Genomic DNA, 10,497 nt, shown 5'->3' with positions numbered 1-10,497 from the left:
CCCAAACACGGTGACAGCAGGTTTTAGGCCAAAGCCATGTTGCAAAGACAGCCACATAGTCCCAGCCAGGGTAGAGAGCCCTGGAGGCTTCTGTCTGGGTCATGCGGTCACTCCTAGCAAATACTTTGATAGCTTCCAGAGAACTGCCCAGAGACAGCCCTTCAGATCAGAGTCACAGGTCCTTCCAGTTGATGGGCTCCTTGCCAGACTTCTGCAGCAGCTCATTGGTTTTAGAGAAATGTCTACATCCAAAGAACCCTCTGTACACCGACAATGGGGAGGGGTGGGCTGTCTGTAGCACATGGTGGCGTTTCTGAAAAAGAAGGAACGAGAGAAGCAATCTCCAGCAGCACATCTGGCTACAAAGGCACCATCTATGCAATGGTCACAGGCCCAAATCTCAGGGCCCCACAGTCCCACTGCTAAGAATGCAGTTGCTCAAGGGCCCCATGATGCGTATACCTGTAAGAAGATGCAGGTGTGAAGGGGTCCATGGCAGCACGGCCTGTATCAGGTAGAAGCTCATCCAAGTCCAGTGTTATGCACTGGCTAAAAGGACTTTTCCGAACTTCTTACAATGGAATACCACAAGGCTACTAGAAAAATAAGGCTGAGCTACACATGCTGATAAGGGACTACCTAAATTTATCAAGTGGAAGGAAAAAAGGTAAATTGCCTAAGTTTTTCTGGAAAAAGACCCCAAACACTCTTTATAGTAGTTCCCTGAGGAAAAACAGTGGAAGGCATTTACTTTCCATTTTGCACTTTTCTGTGTAACCTGTATGGTCTACAAAACCAGAATACATGATTTTTAAAATATCAGCCGTACTTTCCGAGCAGGAAAGACTGGGCCAAATTTGTTTTCTTCTTTTTTGTATTTAAATAAAAACCACCTCACAACTAATTGTTTTCACACCATCTCTGCCTTTGAACAGCTCAGTCTCGGAGGGGCCACATCTGAAGGCACGCAGCCCAGTGTGGTGCATAACCTGGAGCCTGGCGCCAGTTGGCCTAGGTTCCAGTTCGGACTCTGCCACGTCGTGTGGCTGCAGAGAAGCAAACGAATCCAGGCTGCGCGTCCTTCTGCTGGTGTGAAGGGGTTCTAATGGCGCTTAGCTTGTGGACATCCTGTGTACCAACCAGCAATGCCCGTGAGTATCGTAAGAGTGGGACAGGTGAGGGGGGTCAAGTGCTTACTAGTGTGCTGCCTGCCACGCGGTTCGGGCCCCCGAAAATCTGAGCCGTGCTGGACTTTGAAGGATGAGTGAGTCAGCCTCCGGAGAGGGGAGGCAGGCGGGGAAGTGGGAGGCAGGAAGAGATCAAGGCGCTCCAGTCAGCCTGAAGCAAAGAGGGGAAAAGCGGAGCTGCTGCCGAGAGGAAGCTCCAGACCCCAGCCCGCCAGCCCAGGGCAGGGCCTTGAGTGGGGGCACACCCAACACTCCAGCAGGATCAGGGAAGGGGAGTGTCTGAGAGCAGGGGAAGGCTACAAATGAATGCCCTGACAGGGTATGGGGTGAGCAGGGGGAGAAGGGTAGGGAGAAGAGGGAGTAGGGAAAAAAGGGAGGAGGGAGGAAGGAGTCACAATGCTGATTTCTGGCTGGACAAGCACATGGTGGTCCTTTCTATCCTGGGGGAGTCTGCAGGAGCCAGTGGGGCAAGGCTGGATGAGCCAAGGAGAAACCTACCTGGGAGAGGGTGGAATCTGGCATGCTGAGGGGCACGGGTAAGGAGGCAGCTGAACACACAGGCCTAGTGCTCGGAAAGCTACCTGGCTGGACATGCACCTGCTTCTGATCGTCAGGCTACTCTTACAGCAGCTTTCTGTCAAAGCCAACCATTTTCAGTAATAAAAGCTACACACATGCAGAGAAAGAGCTATGCAGACTATGAGCAGATGGGAGAGTACTCCCGGGGACCCCTTCCTGACCTCGACACTGATCGTAGCGGCCAGTTCATTCAGGTCAGATCTTACTCCTACTATTCACTTCCTCAAAACACCTGAAAACATCTTGTTCATTCCCACAGAAACTTTACAGACAACCGCACTCACACACTCCACTGCTGTTCCCATCAAGGCTCGGGAAGGCGACATCAGAAACTCCACGCCAGTGGCCATCCGCACCAGGCCGGCCCCTGAGCAGAGGGGACTCAGTGGGGAAACTCCTCACTTACTTACTATCTTACTATCCAGTTTTATTTGTTTTTAATCATGTGAACCTACTACCTTAAAAAAATAAAATAAAAACCCAAGATGAAAACCAATTCCATTTAAGAGAAAATGGAGAAGTGGGACAGGCTAGGGACTGGGTGGCCAGCACAGAACCCAAATACACCCACCAGGCCCCTAGCCCCCACAGCCTAGACAGAAGTGACAGTGGCTCACTCCAGTAAGGGATCAGTGTCAACAGTGAGCAGCAGGACTGGTATGTTCTCAGGAGGTAAGGGGACAGGATTTGCTGCCGGAATGGGTTTAAAGGGATGAGGGGAAGGATTCAAGGATGGCTTCTGGTTTTTCATCTCAGCACCAGGAATGTTGGTACTTCTGTAAGTAAACCGAGAAGCAGAGGAGCACATGGGGGTGGGGGAACAAAGGATGGTTTGGGGATGTGGGGTCCTTGCCTTCTTCATCACTCATTGCACCGCATTTATTGAGTAGAGCCTGTTCTCAATCTATGGACACAGGAAGCGTATGCCTGTAGTACTGACTCTAGTACATCTGAAGGTGGCCCTTTGCTTTCCTCACACACAACTCATCATTCCTATAATCTGTCTGAATTTTGCATAATTTTCAATGGGAAACATGACCCTCACTATAAGACTTTAGGGAAAATGAACTTCACCTTGTGACATGGGTTTTCCAGGACCACATAGCAGGGATTCCTAGGATTTTCTAAACTGGTTTAAACTGTTTAAAAAACAAAACCACCATACCCTGTCAATGGCACTGCCTTTCTTCTGAGCGTAAGAGCCCCAGAGCAAAAAGACCAGGCCAGTGGAGTTCTGATTTAGCCAGGATACGACCGCATCAGTGAACTGCTCCCAACCTCTCTCCTTGTGAGAATTAGCCTGGTGTGCCCGGACGGTGAGGACAGCATTGAGTAAGAGAACACCTACGGACACACACCAAAGAAACAGGTTAAGAGACAAATAAGCCAATAAAACAGAGCATTTTACTTTAATCTCTGCAATTTCATCATCATCTGAGTTTTTAACAGTGATTGTGCCTTACATCTGTCATCTGAGTTGTTTCTATCCTGGGGGAGCATCTGGGCAGCTTAGTTGCTTAGTGTCCAACTCTCGATTTCGGCTCAGGTCATGATTTTGGAATTGAGAGAGTGAGCCCCCATGTTGGGCTCTGTGCTCAGTGGGAGGTCTGCTTGAGGTCCTCTCTGCCTCCGCCCCTCTCCCCATTCCCTCACTCTCTCTCAATCTTTTTTCAAAGATTTTACTTATTTATTTGACAGAGACAGCGAGGGAAGGAACACAAGCAGGGGGAGTGGGAAAGGAAGAAGCAGGCTGAGCACAGAGCCTGACGCAGGGCTCCATCCCAGGACTCTGGGATCCTGACCGGAGCCGAAGGAGACGCGTAACGACTGAGGAACCCAGGAGCCCCTCAAAGTAAAATTTAAAAAAGGTATGTATATCCCATGTAACATTAAGTAACCCTTGAAGATAACAAATGGAAGCTGAAACATTTCACTGAAACAAAAATCCAACGGTAAACATTCTTTACTTATCCTGGTTATAGTTCATTTGTAGAAAGGAAGGAAGGGTGGGGTGAGAGGAGGGAGGGAGGGAGGGAGGGAGGAAAAAAAAGGGAGAAAGACAAACCTATAAATAGGTATTAAACACAAAAAAACACAGCCTTAGTATTGAAATGAGAAAGGTGAGGTCATCTCCTAAGTGGTCAAAGTTAGCAGTTAAATTTAAAATATTAATAACAAGGGGGCACCTGGCTGGCTCAGTCAGAGAAGCATGGGACTCCTGACCTCAGGGTTGTGAGTTCAAGCCCCATGTTGGGCGTAAAGATTAAAAATAAATTGGGGCACCTGGGTGACTCAGTGGGTTAAAGCCTCTGCATTGGGCTTAGGTCATGATACCAGGGTCTTGGGATCGAGCCCCGCATCCGGCTCTCTGCTCAGCAAGGAGCCTGCTTCCCTTTTTCTCTCTCTCTGCCTGCCTCTCTGCCTACCTGTGATCTCTGTCAGTGAAATAAATAAAATCTTTTATAAATAAATAAAATTGAGAAACAAATTTCTCTTTTGAATGAAAGAAAACAATGGCTAGAAAATAAAAAGGGGGATACATCTTTATTTCTGTACACGCAGCCATTTATTTCCTGTTCCTTGATAAACATAAGCCAGCAGGACAGAAGGAAAAGTGTGCTGAAATCTGTCCAAAGCACATCTCAGAGTGGTTGGCTCACCTTGCTTGGCCCACCCAGATAAATCTCCGTGACCAGGATGAACGAAACCCTCTATGTCTGTAGACAGCTCTTTATAAATGTTCTCCAAACTGAAAGCAAACCAGAAGAAAAAGAACAGGATCTTGAGCACAAGTCTGAAAATTCAGTAGCTTCCAACAGATCTGTGGATCACAGTCAGCACCACCAGCCCTTGGAGGGGAGGGCAGCATGAACCTGGAGGATTTATGAGGAAGCACCACCATTCCTTCTGATACAACCTTGTCAAAGATCTTTGGTCTAGGCTCAGATTTAAGAGCATGCTTCAGAAGTTTTAAAAAATATCAGCCTGGGAGTTAACGACCTCTCAACTAATGCTTATGGCTTAAGTTTCTGCATTGGTTATATTCACAAAAGGCATCTGTAAAATTCCCCAAAGTCGTGGGTTTTAACCACGGGGGATTCTGCCCCCCCCCCAGGGGACCTTGGGCAAGGTCTATTTACTAGTGCTCTCTGGTTCTGGAAGGGGTGGGGGGTGCGGGGTCAGTGTTGGGAGCATCTAGTGGGTGAGCCCAGGTGTGCTACTCAGCATCCTAAAGCGAGCGCACAGAACAAAACCTTTCCCGCACAAAAACACAGCCCCCAATGTCAATGCTAACAAGACAAAGAAACCCTGCTCCAAAGGCCACTGTAAGGTGTACCTACAGCCTGCAAAGTACACATCCGAAAATAATCACACTTGGACCCAAGCCATAATCATACCTGGGTGGCGGTGGAACGGGTCTTTGAACACTAAAGCAGAGCCCATGGGCTTGGTTGGGTCCATGATACGGATCCTGTCCCAGGATGACAACCTTCACCTGTGAATACCAGGTGGCAAGAAATTCAATAGTATTGCACAAGCAGGTTAAACAAACACCTGGCTGATAACCTGTACAAAGGACCACGATGATGAGAAAAGCAGCCCGCCTCTCCCTGACCCAAACTAAGAACCCCCAGAAGGGAGTGGGTCATCATCACTGGGCCCCATTACTTTCCACTGTCAAATTATCCTTCATGCCATCACCTGCTACACCTACTCCTTCTTTGATGCAGGTGGGTGAAAACAAGTCCACCTCCTTCATTTTTCAGATTACAGAAATATGCCCTTGGCCCAAGTATAACCATCCAGAAACACATGAAGTGGCTTGTTGTCTCCCACTCATTCCTACCCCCTCCTGATTCAACCCTATAAAGTTAGCTATATAATTGGGGTCATTGTACTCATCACCCTACATGATTGTACTTCTCACATCATGCATTTTAGGCATCCTTCATTACGCCTCTAGAGCAGTCACTGGTAGGCAGGTGGCTTGTTTCCTAGTTTTTTTCATCACAAAAAGTGCCGCAAACGTCCTAGTATGTATTATCTTTATGTCCTTTTTGTTTTTATTTCTATGGAACAAATTCAGAAGGGGAGGTGCTGGTCCAAGGACAAGTGTATTTTAAATTCTCATAGACGTGTACCAAACTACTTTGAAGTTGAAGCTACCAAATTCCTACCAGCCACCCATGAAGATGCCTCTTCCCCATATCCTCTGAGGGATGAAGACAATGAGGTCAAAGGGCCATGGAGAAGATGGCAACATGCAATGAAAAGTAAAGAGATCAAGGTCAGGCACAGTGTTAAGATACAGCTAGCCAGGCGCCTGGGTGGCTCAGTGGGTTAGGCCGCTGCCTTCGGCTCGGGTCATGATCTCAGGGTCCTGGGATCGAGTCCCGCATCGGGCTCTCTGCTCAGCGGGGAGCCTGCTTCCTCCTCTCTCTCTCTGCCTGCCTCTCTGCCTACCTCTGTCGAATAAATAAATAAAATCTTTAAAAAAAAAAAAAAAAAGATACAGCTAGCCTGTTGATCTGCTGCCTGCCTACCTCTTCTTCATTCTCCTGCTTCTGCCCCTGGTGCTCCTTCTCAGAATCCGCCCGTAGCCAACATACATTACATCCTTAAAATCCCAACCTTCAGACACCAGGAACCTTTTGTGGACCTCCCTCTTGCAACCACCGGTGCTCACTCTGAATGCAGCACATTCTCCCTTATGAAGCAACCGGTCCCAGCAGGAGAGCTTTTGGGTTCTGGTCCTGAATAAGGGATGACCTTGAAGGAGCCACTTAACCTTTCTGACCTTCCATATGCGTCTCTGCAAAGAGGATCTGCTAGACCTTCAGATCCTCAGAACTTTCATACTCTCTTACTCCTCTCCTTGTTGACACTGGTCATTGGCATTCAAAAGAAGACCCACAGATCAAACAAGGCACAAACTAGGACTGAATTTTAAAAGGACTTAAGTCCGGGAACACCTGGGTGGTTCAGTTGATAAGCGTCTGCCTTCAGCTTGGGTCATGATCCCAGGATCCTGGGATTGAGCCCCCAAGAGCCCGGGGCTCCCTGCTCAGCGGGGAGCCTGCTTCTCCTTCTTCCATCCCCCTGCTTGTGTTCCCTCTCTCACTGAGGCTCTGTCAAATAAGTAAAAAACTCTTTAAAAAGGGGGGGAAAAAAAGGACTTAAATCTCTTTGACTTTATTTATTTGACAGAGAGAAATCACAACTAGCAGAGAGGCAGGAGGAAGCAGGCTCCCTGCGTTCCCAGGACCCTGGGATCATGACCTGAGCCGAAGGCAGAGGCCCCAACCACTGAGCAACCCAGGCGCCCCTCTCTTTGACTTTATAAAACCAAGAGCTATATTCAAAGTTCTTGCTCGGAAGTGAAAAATGGTCAAGTCTGCAAAGTTTTAGGTATGGCAGCTTTATCCACAGGGGTCATTCACCCACTTCACTTCCATTTGGTTTAACAGACACGGTATGAAATCACAGGATTCCTGCCTTCAGCTTAGAAAATGGGGGAGAGAAAGGGATAAGATCAGAATGGTAGTGGCTTCAAGCAATAGGCTTCAAGGGAGTTGCCATCGATGGATCTAGTTGGGTTTTCAAGAGAAAACTGTCATACTTGCCAACTCTTTAAGTAGGAGAGTTGGGGGTGAAGAGGAGGCTGGAAGGTCGAACACGGCTATTTTCATGTTCAGCTTCCATCGTTCATACAGTGACTGAAAGCCATAAACCAGTTTCTGAGCAGGAGACTGAAGGGACAGACCAGCTGGCAAGCAGCCTGTACACAGAATGAACCAGAGCAAAGGAATGCTAACAGAATAGTAAGACTGATGCGCCAGAAGTCAAGAGCTTGAAAGCATCAACTATGAAAGACAGCGTGGGTCACAAAGAAAGAATACTGAGCTGCAAGTGAAAGGGTGGGGGGAGGGGGAGCTGTGCTAACCAGTTGCAAAAGACCTCAATTCTTCATGCCTGTTTCCTCAACACCACCATAAGACCTCATATTGGCATGTAGTTGGTATCAGGATTAAATACAAAAAACTAGAGCACACAGACACAGGTCTACATACAGATTTTTTTTTTGGGGGGGGGGCTGCATGGCCACACATACTCAAAGTTAGAAAGCTAACAGGCTAAACATTTCGGTATTTTATTTATTACCCCAGCAGGGACAGGCACTTGCGGGGGTGGGTGTTTGTGCTCATGTAATTAACAAATACATACTATTTGACTCCCATGCCTCTTTTACTTGACTCTCCAACCACAGGTACTTACATGTCTTATGTCACACATCTGGGTCCACGTGAAGACTTGGTGTGGGGGTGGATAAACAGTGTAATGTTTTCTTTCTTCCGCGACAAATCCCATTAGCTGATGGTAAAGACATCAGATTTCCAATCAGACTCACCGCCAAGTTTTAAGAATTCAGTAAGGAGGCTTCCAGTGGAGGCTAACTGAAGAAACATTATTTAACTCTCTGCCACGTTGTATAGGCATATTCTTTTGAGAAACAAAAACTAGACTTGCAGGTCGCCAAAGAGGTCCCCCCTCTGCTTTGGCGCCCTTCCCCTTTGTTTGGACCAGGTCTAGGTAGACTGGCCTCGCTGCTCTCACTTCCTATTGGTGTCAGCCCCTCCCTCTTTTTGTAAAGGCTGCACCCGGTTTCACAGTCTGGTTTGCGGTTTTACCGTGCAGCTCTTTCCTGGAGAGCAGACCCGCTGAATGGTTTACAAGAAGCCATGCCATCTTACAGCCTTTTTAAAAAACTTCAATAAAGCCCAAGAAGGCAAAACACCGTGGCTGTTATTCTACTATTTTACCGGGAAAGGGACGTTAAGGGAGGGAATACGGGAGCTTACAAACGTGGACGCTGCAGGCTACCCTAGCAAGACCGAAGGGCCCGCAGCCTCCAGATTTACCTTGATGAAATACGGTTTCCCGAACTCCGCGCTGAGCGGCTTCTTCCAACTCTCACCGAAACCCACTGGCACGTTGCGCGCGGCGAGTCTGAGCAGGGCGGCGGCCTTGTTCCTCTGGATACGGATCAACTGCTCGGGGCTCAGCGGCGAGGAGGGCGGCGTGCCGGGGTCCTCCTGCCCGGCCCGGGCCTTCTTGGGGGGACTTGCCTGCAAGTGATCCCCGCAGAGGCGGGTCACAAGCTGCAGAGGGCCACGCCCAGGCGCCCGCAGATACCGCCCCCAACCCCACGGCCCATAGCCGAGCAAGCCCATTGGCCGGGCTCCAGCCCCCAGGGGGCAAGTCACAGCAAAACCGAACTCTGGGAGTCGGGTCCGGGAAGGCAGACTGCTGCCCCCAGTATGGAGTTTGGTATTAAGATGGGGCTGCGAGACGGTCTGGTGAGCTAGGTTCGCTACGTCTCCTGCGCGGTTGGCGGGAAGGGAGGCCCTGACCCCGGCGCCCCGCCCCCCCGCGTCCCCACGTGGTCTTTTCGCGGCAAAAACCTCCCGGGGTAAGTCCCGCCTCCTTCCCCTCTTGATTGGACGGCGGGCCGAGCAGGGAGGCTCCCTCGGCTCTGATTAGCGCCGCGGGCCCCGAGGTTCATCCCCATTGGCTGGCACCCCAGAATGGCCGCCGACAGGCGGCAGCACGGGCTGTTTTGAACACGTGCAGTCTGCTTTGAACACAGGGACCCAGTTTACAGAGTCGGTGGCGCGTCCCTGCAACCCCTCGGCCAAGCGGGGCCCGTCGCCCTCCTCCCCGTCCCTTGCCCCCGGTGCCCGGTCCCCGTCGCGCCTCACCGCCGCATCCCCGCTCTCCTCAGCCACCGCCGCCACGCCGGTCCCCAGGTCGGCCGGCTCGGGACTGCGGGCACGTCGCTTCCCGGCGGGGGTGGGAGAGAAAAAGGAGTAGAGGGTCTTCTGGCCGATCATCCCGGAGCCGAGGAGAGCGGCCGCGCGCCGCTCGGAGAACCCGCCGTCTGCGCCAGGTGCGGCGATCCCAAATTGGCGCCAAACGGCTCGCGCATGCTCCGACCGGGGCGGGGAGGGGGGAAAGGGGGGCGGCGAGGGCCTAGTGCGCCTGTGCCAGAGGGGCTGCGGCGAGAGGGACCCAGTGGGGCTTGAAAGCCTCAGGTGGTAGGCGGGGTCCTTGGGTGCGCCCGCTTGGGGCTCGTCCCTCTGCCTCTGCCACAAGGAAAAGGAGGGAAAAAAAAAAAAAAAAAAAAAAAGCACCTTCCCCGAGGGGTAGTCGTGGGAGTGAAATTAGCATTAAAACAGTCCTTTGCTTTGCTCTCAGGTACAGGTCCTCATCCTGTTTTCACAAAACTTATTTTACTGACAGCAAGCTAGAGCCAAGTGCGGTCGTGCGTTTTGCCTAACCTATAAGGTCTGGGGGAGACTTTAACTGAGGTCTTGAAGATTAAACTCCAAACTCCGCATCCTCTTCAAGGCACCACCGCCCCCCTCCCACACACATACCGGCAGTCCTTCTTGTTCCGCGTTCCCTCCCCACATCCCAACCGACAATGGGTCCTGTTGGTTCTATCTGCAAAATAAACCCCAGATTCCACGGCCCCTCTTCATCACCTAGCTACACTCCCTGGCTGCTCTCACTCTTTCTTCCGAGAGTGATATTTTGAAATGGAAATTACATCGTGGTAATCCCGGCGTAACAATCCTCCCTACGGTTTCCAAATTTTAGAATAAACCCGTTTCTTACCCGGCTGGCAGAGCTGTATCCGTCTAACCGAAGCCCTACTACTGTGAGGGGA

At 50.4% G+C, this 10,497-nt stretch overlaps 1 protein-coding gene across 1 annotated transcript; it reads right to left on the bottom strand.

Moving 5' to 3' along the window:
* Positions 1 to 9,750, bottom strand: UNG (uracil DNA glycosylase). Its single transcript, XM_059409958.1, has 7 exons — positions 9,527 to 9,750; positions 8,687 to 8,893; positions 8,043 to 8,138; positions 5,165 to 5,262; positions 4,427 to 4,515; positions 2,932 to 3,110; positions 1 to 313 (listed from the first exon to the last, which is right to left on the bottom strand). The coding sequence occupies exons 1-7, from the start codon at positions 9,656 to 9,658 to the stop codon at positions 173 to 175; spliced, it is 942 nt and encodes a 313-aa protein (XP_059265941.1). The 5' UTR covers positions 9,659 to 9,750; the 3' UTR covers positions 1 to 172.
* Positions 9,751 to 10,497: the final 747 nt, after the last annotated feature.

The sequence above is a fragment of the Mustela nigripes genome, chromosome 8, assembly GCF_022355385.1.
Source record: "Mustela nigripes isolate SB6536 chromosome 8, MUSNIG.SB6536, whole genome shotgun sequence".
Taxonomy (NCBI): domain Eukaryota; kingdom Metazoa; phylum Chordata; class Mammalia; order Carnivora; family Mustelidae; genus Mustela; species Mustela nigripes.
The sequence above is the reverse complement of the archived record's forward strand: the minus strand, read 5'-3'. Positions and strand labels throughout refer to the sequence as shown.